A 16263-nucleotide genomic window follows, 5' to 3' on the forward strand; every position below is an offset into this window, starting at 1 on the left:
GATTCACATGAAGTAAGCGGAGAAAACAAATTTGTTTCAATTTAGCGTCAAGATCCACCAATCAGATCAGGGCTGATCTTCATCAAAATAATGTTTAAAACCCTCAGATCAGGAGTTCCAGAGCTAACACTAAGAGTTATTTCAAAAGAGACCAGAAGATAGCTGACTTCCATAGCATAGGTCCATTTGAATTTTCAGGAATACTACTTCAGAGGTTTAAGTCACTTACTACATGTTGTGCTATACATATTATCTAACTATATGTGGAGGAGCATACTTAAAAGATAAATTCTGTGTTTTCTTGCTAGCCTTAAATTTCAGCTCCTCTCTAATGCTAGGGTGCTAGTGCTAGTCTGACTCTACTTGTCAATTTTGGAAGTCTAATTCTATGACAGGTGAGCATCAGAATTTAACATTCTGTTCTAAAAATATTTAGATCTTTACACTTCTGCAGGTCATGCTGTTTTCTTCAAGTCTGCCTGTTTTTTGTAATCAATCAACACACTGAGGAAAAAACGAAGCAAATAAAAATAATCATGAAGAAAATGAGAAGTAATATAAAAATCACAGTAACTCACACTTGGGCTCTCCTTGCCCATGCTGTCTTTGCTGGAAGCTCCACTCAGCTGCTCAATTAAACTGTAATGTGTTAACTGTTCAGGTCCATCCTCTCCAAAATGGCCATAGAGACTGTGTTGGTATAAATCCAAGATTGACATCGGGTTCCCCAGAAATGACTTTCTCTGATTTTGTTTTTCCTGCTCAGCTGTAAGAGATGTTAAAAATAATATCGTTACGGCATATTTAATTGATGAAATGCAGTCTACATGCATTGTAATGTAATCTTACAATTTTTAAATATATTTCAAATGTTTTAAGGTATCTGGAATTCAATGTAGTAAAAGCATTAACATACTAGCTCCTAACTCCCCAATCAATGCATATACAGGGGACTGTTCATACTTAATATTCAAGGTGAAGGAGATGGTATGAGACAGCCAGAATTAGAATCATAGAATCATAGAATCATTTAGGTTGGAAAAGACCTTCAAGATCATCGAGTCCAACCATCAACCATGCCCACTAAACCATGTTCTGGAGTACCTTGTCTACTTGCTTTTTGAACACCTCCAGGGATGGTGACTCAACCACTTCCCTGGGCAGCCTGTTCCAATGTCTGACAACCCTCTCAGTAAAGAAATTTTTCCTAATATCCAACCTAAATCTCCTTTGCTGCAACTTGAGGTCATTTCCTCTCGTCCCATCACCAGCCACCTGACAGAAGAGACCAGCACCCACCTCACTACAACCCCCCTTCAGGCAGTTGTAGAGAGTGATAAGGTCTCCCCTCAGCCTCCTTTTCTCCAGAAATTAATTTCCGTTCTTTTTTAATTATAGATGAGATGGATAATTTGGGGGGGATTGTTCTACTTATTTATTTCCTCTAAGTTTTTGTTCTTCTCTCTTAATAGCCTTACATGGCAGATGTGCTAAGTTCCTTTAGCATGTCTTTCAGTTCGACTATATTCAATAATTCTTTCCTTTTCACTACATTTTTAGCTGATGAGTACAACAGTATAAAAAACACACTATTAAGGTAAGAAACAGGTCCTACCCATTTGTTCAGGATCCCACTGTAATACAAGAAAATTAGGAATAAAACCTCAGTTTCCAAAGTCCAAGGCTGAAAGCTCATTCAGAATATCAAAATAAAACCAAAGAAATTTTCTGCAGCTTCATGAAAATGCACAGGAGATGGAGGCTTATATGATGATTAGCTTCTTTCCTCACACATCTTGTTACACAAACTTCAAGTCTACCTTATAACCTATAGCATTAGAAGAGCCTCTGCCTCCAGTGCCTCCAACAGAATCGCATCAGGATAAAAACTTCATGAAATTGGAATCAAAACATTTTCATGGTTGAAATGGAAGAACCTGGGATATTTGGCTTATTCCCTGCTATTCTACTGACCTTCTCTGTAACATTAGGCAATGTACTGGGAGTCTCGTCAAAAGCCCACTAAATCAATGAAGGTCTTATCATTGACTTTTAATAGCCTTTGCATTGGGTACTCAGTCTCTCAGTCTTTCTGTTCTCTGCTCATAAATGGAAAATGAAAATCACTCCAACATTGTAATTGTGCAACCAGCGGGAGTTCATTAATGTTTTGGGGACTCATCTAATAAATATAATTATCTATACATATAAAAATAATCTTTATGAATTGGTTTGCTGCAGCCCCTGCCTCAGCCTCTTGTGGATGTTTTGAGGTTGTATCACTTGTGTGCATAAAGAAGCTACGATCTTTGAACACAGAATGGAATAAAGTATTGTTATTAATACGATGCGAGAACTGCATTTATAGAGCGCAGAACAGAAATCCTGACCATAAGGAATGACCACAGCAGAAATACTTTTGCAATAATGTTTTATAATTTTCTTTTTTATTTGTATCAATCACAATTATGAATTTTAGTTCTGTTAGTAGCCCAAAAGTTAGGCATATACACAAAATTAATGATTTGCTACGCAAAATGGTGACTTCAAGTCATGCTTAGGTATCATTAAACTTGGAATCTGCTGCCATTTAATGCAACTGCTTGCACACGATAAAATCCTTTTTTTGCAAATTGTGATCAATACAGAAGAAAATGCTTATCTACCTCTTCAACAAAACACATCTTTCTTGTATTAGAATATGGTCTGTAAAAAACAAAATCTGTAAAAAGAAGTGTTTATGGGCTGAGTTAAATGACTTGCAATATTTCATACATATTAAAAATACAAAGTTACAGGAGTAATGTAAATAAACGGTCCTAGCTTCCTACTCCACTCGCTCTCTGGTGGAATCACGAAAAATGGATTAGCTCTGAAAATGCCAAATGTTTAAGTCCAACTCCCAGCAGACACTAAAGAGCACAGTATGTCTGTCGACAGTATCTAGCCATCCACAGCATTTTTAATGCATTCATCACTGCGGTATCTACTGTAGGTGCTAATCTCTGCTAGGTCAAGCTCACTGTTGTGCAGAGGGTCAGCACAAATCCTATGAATCACTGAAGTACCGCTTAAGCTCTCAGGGCTTCAGTGGTGCGGAGACCTCGCGCTGGCCTTTGCACTTGCCAGAATTTATCTCCTGCAGGGAAGCCATCGGCTGCGTAGGCAAGGATGTGAGCCACACTCTCCTCCCCCTCCCAGAGGGCACACATCTGCACTGAAAGGGGGCTTGCAGCACTGGAAGCTGGTGGTCAAGACAAGACAGCAATTTCTTGGGTTATTAAACACACAGAAAACTATTATCTCAAGAACTTCACTTAATGTGTTTTCATCTACTGGAATTCAGTAAATTCCAAATTGCCATCAATTCTCGCAAAACGGTTTGATACTTGAAAATGGCAAGTGTATACACGATGGACAATGAGAGAGACTTCACTATGGCACCATAACCAACATCACTTCGATACAGAGGTTGGAAAACTATGGCCTTGATCATTGGGTTATTTCAAGTGGCTAATATAATTAAAAAGAAAAAATGGGAAGCTATCTTTATAGTCACCTTTTAAATTTTGTAACAATGTAACAGAAGACTTCTTTTTACTTACACTGCAGGGATTTACACATAAAAACCTATAAGTTAAGCCCCTGCCAGCAAAAACTGTGGAAGGGAGGGAAAAAAGATACACACATAGAATAAAAAGCAAAAAGTAATAAAAAGCTAATGGAAAATTAGACTGAAGTAAGAACTGGGGTTAGAAAGTGAAAACTAGACAGAAAGTTCAATGAAGGACACTATCTGCTGCTGAGTCAGAGTGGAGATGAGGGATACACAATTTTATGTACAAATTTTCAATTACCTTGTTTGTTGTTCTTTGTTAACTCTACAAAAGTCTCCTCTGCAGTTCTAAAATAATTTGTTTCATACTCTGGCTCCAGTTCAGTGTCACTGCTGCTCGCAGAATAAGTACATACTCTCAGAGCTCTGTCCTGTATAAATAAGGGTATTGCAATCATTCAGATGATGCATATATATCAAAATAATGCCGAAGATGATATTAGGAGTGGAACATTTAATATTCATCATGCAGTATAAATGGATAGTTCAACTGGAAAAAAGTCTGCATTACCAGTTTAACTAACCACTTCTCCTTCAAGTAAGGAATTACCAGTCCAACATGGGGGAAACAACACGTTCTTGTCCTGGTAAGTCTCCTGAGTTAGTCTGGCAGACACAGTCCAGATTTTACTATTTTTTCACTGTAACATAGGTTTCAAATCTACCAACATTTTCAGATAATTTCATCCACCAAGTTCAATTTTAAAACTTCTCAAGTATGTTTAATACAGTGTATTTGTAACATATAAAATTATCACACAACAAATGGTTTGCGGCAAGCAATTCTAGAGGCAATTAGGATGGCCAGTAGACAACACTCATGCTTTCTATAGTAGTAAATCCTAAATTCTTCCTAAATTCCTGTCCCTTGTCCCGGCATTTACCTTACAGTACCGGAGAGCCCTTAATTCCCACCTGATTCCTATCCCATTTCTCTTCAGGAAGCAACGCTAAGGATTTTCTTCTGGGAGCTCTGGACAGCTTCTAATCATGGAAGGCCTGAAGGCTTAAACCTTTCAGGAGCAGTAGCTCAGTAAATAAACCCCCCAAAATGGGTATGGGGAAGCTAAGTCTGATACCGCTCAGTTAATGGCATCTACAGGTACAAATACCACCTACTATCCTAACCCCAACTGCCTATCAGTGGCTCAAAAGAGTTTTTAATTCTGTTTTTCAAAGAGTGATACTAATTTCCCCATCTTCCCATCCACGTTGCAGTTTTTAACTGATGCAGAAGGACATCCATTTGACAGGAAGCACATACTTGTGGAGAGGGGAGCAGACCTGAAGATACCTGCATGTATGCCCAATGTTATCCGTAAAACTGGGAGACCAAGTCAGCCGTAGTCCCAAAGCCATTTAGACACATTCACATGCCAGCTACACCCACACTGACCTTCTGACTCTTAGGCAGACTAATTAGGAGTAACACACATATCGTGTTAAGATAGTTTTGGGACTGGAGATGGTCAGTCACGACTGGCTCAAGGTGAAGACCACACCAATGCAGCTGTTACTTGGAAGCCAACAGTGCTGCACTACGGAGGATTCACCACCAGTTTGTCAATGACATACAAGACAAGTAGTTTTATCTCTCTGATTCTGTTCTAAATATCCAGAGCATGGGCCATATAAAAACGCGAGATAGCCCAGTCGGTAAATAAGTGAATAAAGCAGACATGCAAAAAAGTTACGCAACAAAATGTTTTCAGCTTCTTGTAATGTAAGGCTTATTAGCTAGCAGTGTCTGTCAATTTCCTTGCTTAATGCCCACTTTCTTGATAAAGTTTTTTTCTCTCTTTGCTAACCTGCTGACCCTGTACTTCTCGCGGGGCTTGACAGCCTGGCGTTCCTGAATATGAATAACCTGACAACTATCAGCCATAGCTTTTACACAGGTATATGCATTTGCCTGTTTGTTCTTTCTGCAGTTGTTATGAAAAGATTGAAGGACAGACACATCATTGCAGGGATTAACCAAACCCACACAGAAACATGTAAGAAGAGTATTTTCCCTTTCACAACACCTTCATAGCACATCTGCTCAAATGCTCATGCTACAAAGCCATACAGACAAGGAAACCTAGGCCTGGGGAAAAAAAGATCTGAATCTCATGGAAAGCAAACAAACAAGATCAAGTTTCTTGAAGAGAAAAACAGGGTAAAAGGTCTCCGTTTCCTTGTCTATAAAATGATTGTGAGGCTTTTAATTAAAACACATTTGTAAACCATGAGGACAAAGTACCTTTGGGTGCTGCATTATTATTATTATTTATTAATAAATAATGAGATTGCAAAAGAAGGGCAAGAAAGTAAATGTAGCTGTTAGATTGCTAGTTACTCTTCCCACTATATTAAAAACATTCACCATTTCTGATTCTTTACACCGCAAGACATATCTCATTTAATAGATGACACTTCTTAACTTATACCTTTGTTTTAGTAGTTTTCTTGGTGGTCCACTCTGGAAGAACTTTTCTGTTTTGCACAGTTTCTTCAGTATGCTCTAATGAGGCAGAGGTCACAGAACTTGGTACTTGTTCACTTTGCTTTGCAAGGTTAATTATTCCTGAATTAAGAGAGACATTATTTAAATTGTAGGTCTCATCAACATCTTCATGACAGTGTTTCAATTATAATGCAGTAAAAACTGGGGGCAAGTCATGATACTTTCATTATGTCAAATATCTTACTACTCAAAGGAGCAACTTACTAACTTACTGGAATAATTCTAACAACTACAGTGGCAGAATTTGATCCAAAGCCTTTTCCAGTTAACAAGAGAGGAGGAAGTCATGGATTTAAATCCTTTTAATAGTTTTAAAATATATACTCTTTCACATAAGAAACAACATTCAATAACTACTTCTAGGCATTGTAGGATCTGCTTTGCTATTTTATGTTCTCAGAGAACAGTCTGTTAACATAAATATAATTAGAAGTACCTTTCTAGCAGAAATTCTCAATCAGCTAGCCTTTTTATTTGCTATACTTGCACTATGCAAAATCGGAACATCAAAAAAGATATATGGTGCATATGAAATAAAGTGATAATTGTAATTTGGATGAGAAAGTGACGGAGAGAAGAATCGAATGAAAATATTCTAGTAAGGAATGAGTTGACCCCACCATCTGATGTATACTACTTTTTTTTAACATCTCTTCATGACAATTTAATTAAGATACAAACCTTACAAGGTTGGTGCAGTGAATATTAGCATTAAGATCAGAACAACCTTACTGCTACTGACTTCTTATGAAGCAATTCAATGATTGCAGTTTCTGTTCAATTTGTTATAATGACAGTGTTTAATCATGGACTCTACTCTATAGCACACTGCTGAATTGAGGTCACACATGTGGCTATTCAAGCATGTAGCATATAATCTATAACTAAGATTTCTCTTCTGAAACCTTCTTAGCTGTACCATTAATTAACAATACTTTTATTTAAAAAATACTGAGTATTAAAATATCTTTTATTTAGCTTTGATTTGAAACGAGCAGAGGAGTCTGCAATGAAGCATACAATGTGTGTTTGCAGTCTATTATACCATTACGATACTGCACTGGGAATATTGCTAAATCAACTAAGTTCTAAGATGTTTAATTAGAATTCTTCTGTTATGCATCTTATGAACATATAAAAGAGGCTTCTTTCCTTCTAGGCTCAATATACATCAGCTCATTAGCAGAACACGTATTTGATGGCCTTAAACTAAGCTTAAACTTGATACTTAACCTCACATGCTAATTACATGGAATCAGATTTATGCAAGTTAAACACTCACAACATTTATAGGAGCAATAAATACTTATGCTGACAAAGTGCTAACAACCATAACCCCAATAAATACATGACACTGCATTCGGTCACAATAAAACAATACTCTTCTCCATTAAACCAATTACTTTTACTGCGTTTTGTACCGTATCTATCATGCCGACTATGAAAAATTTCCTCTTATAAATGCTGTATGTAATGATTTCTAATGTTATTGACATATATATTAATAACTCAAAACCCTTCAAAAATTTATATAAATGGCCAGTGTGCATTTATAAACAATTGCACAGAGTTCAATGGAACTATTTACTAATACAAAATTTTTTGTTGGTACTTTGCTGGATTGTTAGCCCTTTTATTCCTTTGTCAGCTTTTTTTTTATAGTTTAAACACACACGTAGCTGGTAAGTGAAAGTAAGGTATTTTATGTTCATACATAGAAATGTGGTTGTATAATTTAGTAAAGTATTGAGAGTCTTGGTTGAGGTCAAGACCATATATTCATTGGGACAGAGTTTATGCATTGAGACCAAATGAGTCTTTAGTCTAAATCTGGTTTCAAAAGCAAGTCTTTATGAATATATCTTTTCTATGTCACAACATGGCTATGCTTTGTACTTTGCTGCAAAGTCTCATCCTGAATATTGCTGAACATCTGCCTTCTTATTCAAGTCAAATTCCAAGGCTGGCATATGTTTTTTCTTCAAGTACTGTTTCTTGAGAAAAGGATTTAAATACTTAACACATTTTTCTTCCTCAGATAATCATTATGTGTAACAAAATTTCCATATGGCTCAGGTCACAAACTTGTTAACCTTATGCATTCATGAAAAGAATATCTTCTGCTCTGCATTTAACATTTCTGTTATCAATTGTCATTATTACAGGACTTCTGCTAATCAAAACAGATGTCAGGGCAGAAATAATGTGATTTTCAGTGTAATTGACATTTTACCTGAGGAAGCTGGTTTTGGAAGGCGACTTTGAAAAGGTCGTATACCTTTGGCAGTCATGGCCGGATCAGATGTTGAGTGACTAATTATGCTTTCCACAGACTCCTGGCTCTTAGCTGTTGAAGGCACTTCTCGCTCAAGAGTTTTGGCTTTTACTGAAGGAGCTGAAAGAAGAACTTGCTCAGACGGTGCAAGGACTTCTGCTTCCGAGGCTGGTTCTTGCTTAGAAACGTGTCGCCCTGTAGATCGGTTCCCTGAGTCGGGGAGGGGGAAGGTTCCAATCCCGCTGTCCAGTGTCCTCATCTGGCAGCAAGACTCTAAGATACAGGAAGATTGTGTGATGGGGTGGAGCTAAAGGTGTCACTGGTATTTAAAGACAGTGAAAGGGTCTACGGGAAAAAAGGGCATCTTCAAGGGAAGGTTTCAAGGAAAGAAAAACATTTTGCATTTTGTGAGTATGCTGTTACCTGTCATTTGTACGCTTTGGACACAATACATCTATCTAACTGAGTACAATGAAATACCATTTTGAGGTGCAATTAAACTAACTAACAAATGCCAAAACATTGAAATTGGCCTGCTTCAGAGTTATAGTGTGATAATGAATAAGAAGGGCATGTCCTAGACAGTGATTACAGCTGGAATTTTTAAATTATTTAGTTTGAAGGCCCACAGAAAGTCTGGAGAGTACCAATGTGAGGGAGTGAGTAGCGTAATGTATTCCTTCTTACATAAGATTGGCCTCTCCATACGTCTGCTTTCTTAATTGCTTCTCTTACAAGAAGGTGTTAATCAAAATGTATCATTTATTCTTACACAAAATTAAGATCTACAGAATTTCCCAGAGATACCCGTCTCTCAGAGCGTCCTGAAAAACTTGGATAGCCACAGCCATGCCTTTGTTTACCTTGTTACGCTCTGGTTCTGCACATCCCGTTTTTGGTGAGTGTACACTTTCCTGCACAACACCAGACAGGGATACCTTAGGTACTCGGTTTGGAAGCAGTATGGTCACACAGAGCCCTCCAGCTTATTCAGCCTATTGAAAAAGTGCTCCACTAACCATGGAACAGAGAAAGATGCAAGTGTAGATACGTGAATGTTGCTATTCTAGCAACTGGGATGTAGCAGCACCACCCTGCCCTGTCATTTGCTATCGATTTCCAGAGCCCTGCCTTTTGTTTGTGTAATGAGCAAACAACATCGAAGGGACTACGATGGCAAAGTCTTTCTGAGAGGTATAAATACCAAGGAGGGAAATTCAGCACTAATGGTTGGAAAATGAGCATAATTTAGGTTAAACATCTGGAAACATCCCTTGACAGTGAGATCTTCAGACACTCCCAAAGGAAGTAGAGGAATTTCCTTTGCTTTGAACAATTTAAGGCTACGCTGCATAAAAGATATAGTGCAGTGAACAACTGTACTCTAGCAGGAGATGCAGAATATGACCCAATATATCTTTTCCATCTCTATTTTCTGTGTTCCTGAATATTGATTTTTTTTTTTATGATATGCCCATTTGTTATTTAAGTCTGTTGTAGTTAGCAGTCCTCTGTCAAGTCATTTTCACGATTTTTATCTCTGCAGTGTTTCTAATACTCTCAGAAATTCAGAAATATTTTCCTCTACAGGCTTTGCCTATTTGTTTTCGAAATAAGAACATTAACATGGTCATTTTCTGTTAATATCTTAACCTCAATGGGCCTTATTTGATAGCAAGAAACTACTTACAGATAAATTAAATGTCTATTTATGTTTCCTTGTTCTTGTCAAAAGAGAAGCAGTCTATATTTACATGGTCCTCATTACGTTATCCTCGTCACTCAGGATCAAAGAAAGATTGAAAGTCATTCTGAGCACATTAACCTTACAGGGCCTAGCTGAGCTGCAACAGCAAAATGAACTACTCACTATCTTTTAAAAGGGCAACAAGTGACTCTGATTTCTCTCACACAATTACTGCATCCCAATTACTTCTTTCCATACATAAAAGGAGATAAGGTGTGGAAGCCACAGCAGCTGGCAACTATGTCTTCCATCACATTTTTGAGCTAATGTGCCATAATGATTTTAGAAGTTGCTGAAGGTTATCCAGGAAATGTGGAAAAGAGAATTACATTTGGTTCTGCTGCGTCAAAGGGAGGTATCCCAGCCACTGAACTCTCTTACTCTAGTTATCCTTCCCCTAAGATATTTTTTGTTTTGTTTTTGAATAGTAAAATGCCTAGCTGGAAGTGGGTGAGCTGTTCCTCTCAGGATATAACGGAGTGCAGAAAAGTAAGTTAAAATGCTATGTGTCTGCCTTTGCCATTTACTCTGTAGATAATCAAGCTTAAACAATGTGTTAGCTCATGGACAGGCATTGCTTCAACTAATGACTATCAGTGACAGAGTTAGTAAATAAAGGAAAATATAGAATAAGAAAGGACTTCCATTAGTTTTCTCTTGACCAGAAGGAAGTACATTTGTGCAACGCTGGTTATGTTGGAGAGGCAGAGCTCTTCAGCAGAGACATGGAGTAAACTGGAAGCACCACAGAAAAGAAAGTCCTGAAAACAAAAATCTGAGGAGTCTCCCTTCTACTGTCTGTACAGTTAATGATTTTGCAACTCAGTTCCACAGGGAGTCTGAATGATTTTGTGGTGTGGTTTCCTTTTTGAGCATTCTCTAAGAAACTAAAAAGTCATTCCCTCCTAATTATAATAGCAAAATTAAGTGGACTCAAAATGTATACCGAACAGCAAAGCTGTTTTGCTCAGGGTGAACTGGAAGATTAACGCTATTTTATCTTCTAAGGTCATGTTTCTTAAAATGACATAAGACTTCGTCTTGCCCACTGTTACCTTGTGTATGTCTAGGAATGGACCATAAAAGCAATGGCATAAGATCAAGAGAAATGAATACTGAGGGCCATACTTCCAAGAAAATAGAGTCTCCTGCTGTTCCCAAAATAATTGGGAGAGTGATGGAGGAGCATACCAGCAGTGTCACATTTAATTAAAAGGAAAAATAGTTTTAATTGATTATAGTCTTCCTTCATAGAGACTTTATCCATGATAAAGGAAATACACCAGGTGGAAAACAGATTTTTAAAACAGCTCACTAATTTTTAATTCTGAATAACCACAAAAGGGCCTGGCTTTCAAGTGCTCAAAGCTCAGCAGCTCCCATTGTGACACTTAAAGACAGATTTTTGAAAAACCCTGTGGCTCAACTATGTTGAGCAATCCTCAAAAACCTAGTCCTAAATCCACACAGTACACCACAAAATTCTTTGTGCATGTTAATTTTTCACTAATAAAAGTAACTAATTCACCCCTAAAGCTACATTATACAAACAAAAAAGTATCTCTCAGAACAATTTGTATTACTGAATGAATGAACATACATTATCTTGCATTGTTTTTAAGCTTCTGTGAAGCAACTGCAAAATCAAAAAATACGCTATACATCTCAGTGACACCTTTCAAACCGAACCGTTCATGGCCCATCTGATTTCATCAGTTGCACTGATACTTCAAATGACTGTTATCAGTGAGAGCTGCACAAGACTACGTAATGAAAATATGTGAAAGTTAAATCTCTGATGCTGTGACAGTACTACTCAGTAGATGAAAAATGATTCTGCAAAACATTAAAGTCCGAAAAGAGTTATATATGAGCATAATTGCTTTTGCTTGCAAATGCTTCCTGCCATACAAGCCAAATTCCTTGCCTGATTCTGTTTTTTTTTTTTTCCCTCTTTCCCCGCCAGGGAAGAAAGAAGCTCATGCAATGGTATTAGTTTTTATAGTGGACACAGATAGACTCACCATCTGCTATTTCACTGAACAATCGGACTAGAATTAAAAGTCTGAAATACTGAAATAGCCCCTTCCCTCCCTCCCTCCCTCTCTCCCTCCCTCCCATCATGTGGATTAGAGTCTGGCCGGATAATGAAGTCCCTGGAAGTCCTACTGTAGAGGAACATTTCTCAAAATTGAAAACAGAAATAAGGAAGAATTTAGAGAAATTTCTTGGAGATCAAGAAACTCATGACTGCATGGGAATCTTTTGATGACAGGGTATTGTAAGAGCTTTGTGGACAATTTGAGGAAGACCTTTAATGTTGAGAAGCTTCTCAGCCACTAAACAAAAGGAGTTAACAGTGCATAGAAAGTTTTCTGAAAGTTTGCTCAACTCCCTACTTCTCAGTAATTTTCAGGTTTAATATTTTCACAGGCAAGATGATCATGCAGTTCATGTCCTACATCAGCTGGACACCATGGTAATTTGTACAGTTGGACAGGCTTTGGCATATTCCAACATCACTGGTGTTTTACCAAGACCTCTTCAACATGGAGTCAGCACCCAAATTAGATGGAGTAAAAAGGATCTTTGAAAATTGTGCACCATTCTGAGGGTATGGACGAGAGGAGAATAGAAAAGGGACGTACACTCTGTATGGCTGTATGTATCAGGAATTCTAAAAATGAGATCATCACTGGGGAAAATTACAATAGCAGCTCGTTCTCTGGGCTTTTTTTACATCTTCCTCTGAAATGCAAAAATTAAAGAGTTAGAAGTAAACATAGCTCACTGACAAGAACTGACAACCTAGAATTCATTAAAGTCTTTTAGGGCATTCTCCTGAGCATAGATCATTGAAAAATGCATCTTAAATACCAGCAACAGATCATTAAATCTAATTATTTTTCAACGTTTTTTTATTTCTTCTGAAACATTTGCCACAAAGATACCACAAACACACCACATCTCGCTCAGAAACTACCCTTGATATAAATCATTGGAGACTGGGAGAGAACACCCAGGGATGCTGACTGCTGACCTGGCTTTTGTGTTCCTTCAGAGGCACTGGTATTGGTCACTCCGAGAGTGAGAGGAGCTCTCAGTCTAAGCTGGTACCATGCTGTTTTACGTTGTTATATAGCACCCCTCTCTGTTCCTCTTTTTATACAATGCATGTGAAAGGAAAATCAATTTGGGGGCAAAAATAAAAGGCAACATAGAACAGCTACTATGAAGGGAACTGCTTCCAGCACAACACAAGAAACGTGGGTCCAGCTTCCCTCAGGCTAAGTTCTACACTGATGGTTGCAAAATACGGTATTACTCAAAATAAGCAATAGAGCAAAATCTGTCCCATTTTTAGACTAGGTACAAGTTAGTCTTTCTAATGTTGAACTTCTGTAAACCTATTTTGGGTCCTAGCACATATGCAAGAGTTTTCATGAATTTCATACAACAGAAGAAATAAGGTGATGATGTAGCTTTTAAACACAGCTTCTGATATGTGTTTCTTCAATAATGCGAAAAGATACTTTTACTAAGGGGGATATAATGCCCCATGTTATTGTAAACAAACCTTTAACTGAATAACTGGAGAATGTTTCAAAATGTTTCCTCCAATAAAGTAAAGATTCACCTTCTAATAAAGTCTTTTTATGTTGTATCTTAAAAAGTTTCACAGATGCTTAGTCTATTCACAAATCATATACCAAACTTCCTTTACATAGGGACTGTTATACTTTTAAGAAGTCTATATATTCGCTCACAGTTATTTTGACCATCTAGTTAAAACGACATGTGAGTTTTATCAAGATGCTTAAATCATCCATAAAAATCTTTACGGAAACCACATGATTCAAAGTTTTACCTGCAGAGCTAAAATGAGGCATCAATCAGTAATTCTATCAAGCAGGTATATTGTCTTATGTGCATACCTAATGTCATTCAAAATGGTCAGGCAATTCACCCACTTTGAATTAAAAGTAGTAAGAGGAGATATTTCTGAATGTTGGCATACAGGGAAGGACTTAAAGGTCCTGAGAGGAAATGATTACAGGCCCTACCGTCTTGTAAGTAAAGTTTTGCTTCTCTACTGACTTGTGCCATGACTGACAGAAGGCAGCCGCCTCTCAGTGCTGCTTGACGCGGTCAGGATTTCCAGAAGCAGCTCAATAACCTCAGCCATTCCCCGTCAGGTAGAACCATGATGTTACTAATGAAACATACTGATGGATACCAGATGCAGTTACTGCAAACAGACATTATCTCCACTTCAAATGACTGACACAAACTGTTTCTATTTGGAGGTGGCAAAGTTACAGAAGTGTGTATGTTACTAAGCTTTGATGGCCAATCTATCTTAACATTAAAAATAAACAGCAACAAAGAGGACAACTATTTTACGTAAAAAATATCACAGGTAGTTCTGCTTATGTCAGGCTTTCTATGTATAATGCTAGTAGCCCAGGGACATATTTTCTTTCAAAGAAGCATCCCACCTCATGAAAAATGTGGAATTCTCCCCTGTGCTCACCACTACAGCTGGTTTGAGATCTTCCTCACATAAATTTTCAAGTTTTGGCCTACAAAACTGCACATGATTCACACAAATTTCAGCTGAAACCTTTGAGTAACCACCAGAATTTTCCACAGAAAGCAGACATTTTCAGGAAAACAGTATCAGTCAAAAATAGCTCTGTATCAAGAACAGTTTCACTGGGAAATTTCCAGCAAGCTGTTTTGAGAAGTACAGACTCAAACCTTGAAAGAAGGTTTTGAGAGATATGTAACACTGAATGGGCTTTCTTCAAGCAGTATCTAGGACACTAAAAGTGAAAGGGCATAATTCCCATCAGTAACAGAATACACAATTCTAACAAATTACCTTTCTTTGCATTAGAAAGTTCAAGACTTTCTACTAAGCTGACACAGGGAACCAGAAAACATGTAGTTGTTTTCTTCTGAAACACAAAGGGAGTATAATTTTTCTAGTATTTTGAAACATGCCAAATTATTAATTAATACTTTTTATTTTTTTCAGAATAATATTTCAAATGTAAATAGGTCTCTGCAAAATTGCTTTATCAGTTAATAAACATCTTTAAGCTACATGTGGCATTGGCAGGAAGAACTTAAACTACAGATGGCAAAACAGATCTCTTTATTTGCACATCCTTCTCTTCATCTGCAATGCTAAAGCAACCACAAAAAAATGAATGTATTTCTGCCAAATCAATGTCAATTTTAAGTAGATTATTCCTTCTGGGTTTATACCATAATTTGATCCAATTAGTCAAAGATGAATGCATTACTGTTTTCTATCTAGATCTGAAGTATAACCAGTATGCAAAACTAAAAATCCTGGAAGGCTGTCCTAGGTGAAAGTAGAAAAGACACAAGTTTTCACAGCCTGGATACTCCCACGGGTACTGCACTGGTGAAATGGAATTATTCCTAATGTATACTAAGGAAGAGTAAATGGGAGCAGGACTGTGCAGTGTATTTTCAAATGATGGATCTACCAGTAAACTTCATTCATGGCTGTTTGAATCTGGGATTACAATTTATGCTTATTTATAATAACAATAATAATAACAAACACAATAAATACAGACTTTACTGACTTATTCAGTGTTCTTTCTATTGCTTCTTCCTAGTCAAGTTGTTTTTTTTGCAAAACCCACCACCTTCAATGTCATTTATCCAATAGTTTGACAGTTGTCTTCAAGGTTTTCTGTGACCACAATCCCATCTTTGAAATGTATTTTCTGAGCTGAAACAGATAATTGCTGCCTCATTTTAATTCCAGTCCCACCTTAAAACACAATTCTACTAGTAAGTCAAAAGATTAGTTTTAATTATTAGTCAGTACTAATAATCTTGTACTCCAATTTGGCAGTTATCTATGGACTTTTTTTTTTTTTTGGCAATAAGTGATTCCCTTCCCTCTCCGGGCATTTAGATCCCTTTCTTGCATGCTTGGAAAGAATAGTGGCAAGCTACTTGGAACAGGGTTGTTACAGAGAACAAAACTTTAAATGAGTTGGAAAAAGCACTTGGATAATTCTTGGAATTTTCTACTCCACATCTCTCAGTGTCTATTAAATACAAAGGTC

The 16263-nt window shown here is 37.3% G+C and overlaps 1 protein-coding gene across 12 annotated transcripts in view; it reads right to left on the reverse strand.

Annotated features, from left to right (window-relative positions):
- NCKAP5 (NCK associated protein 5) overlaps positions 1–16263 on the reverse strand; it is a 394816-nt gene that overhangs the window by 26300 nt on the left and 352253 nt on the right. For 8 of the 12 annotated variants that reach the window (XM_030017100.2, XM_030017099.1, XM_030017101.1 and 5 more), the window contains 4 exons: positions 8359–8673; positions 6049–6185; positions 3858–3987; positions 579–766 (listed from right to left, as the gene is read on the reverse strand). In XM_030017100.2, the coding sequence (XP_029872960.1) occupies positions 579–766; positions 3858–3987; positions 6049–6185; positions 8359–8673 (770 nt within the window). Of the gene's footprint in view, positions 1–578; positions 767–3857; positions 3988–6048; positions 6186–8358; positions 8765–16263 lie in introns of those variants that run through there. The other 4 variants (XM_030017109.1, XM_030017110.1, XM_030017102.1 and 1 more) reach the window with 3 other exon arrangements.

Source organism: Aquila chrysaetos, chromosome 6, assembly GCF_900496995.4.
Source record: "Aquila chrysaetos chrysaetos chromosome 6, bAquChr1.4, whole genome shotgun sequence".
Lineage (NCBI taxonomy): Eukaryota > Metazoa > Chordata > Aves > Accipitriformes > Accipitridae > Aquila > Aquila chrysaetos.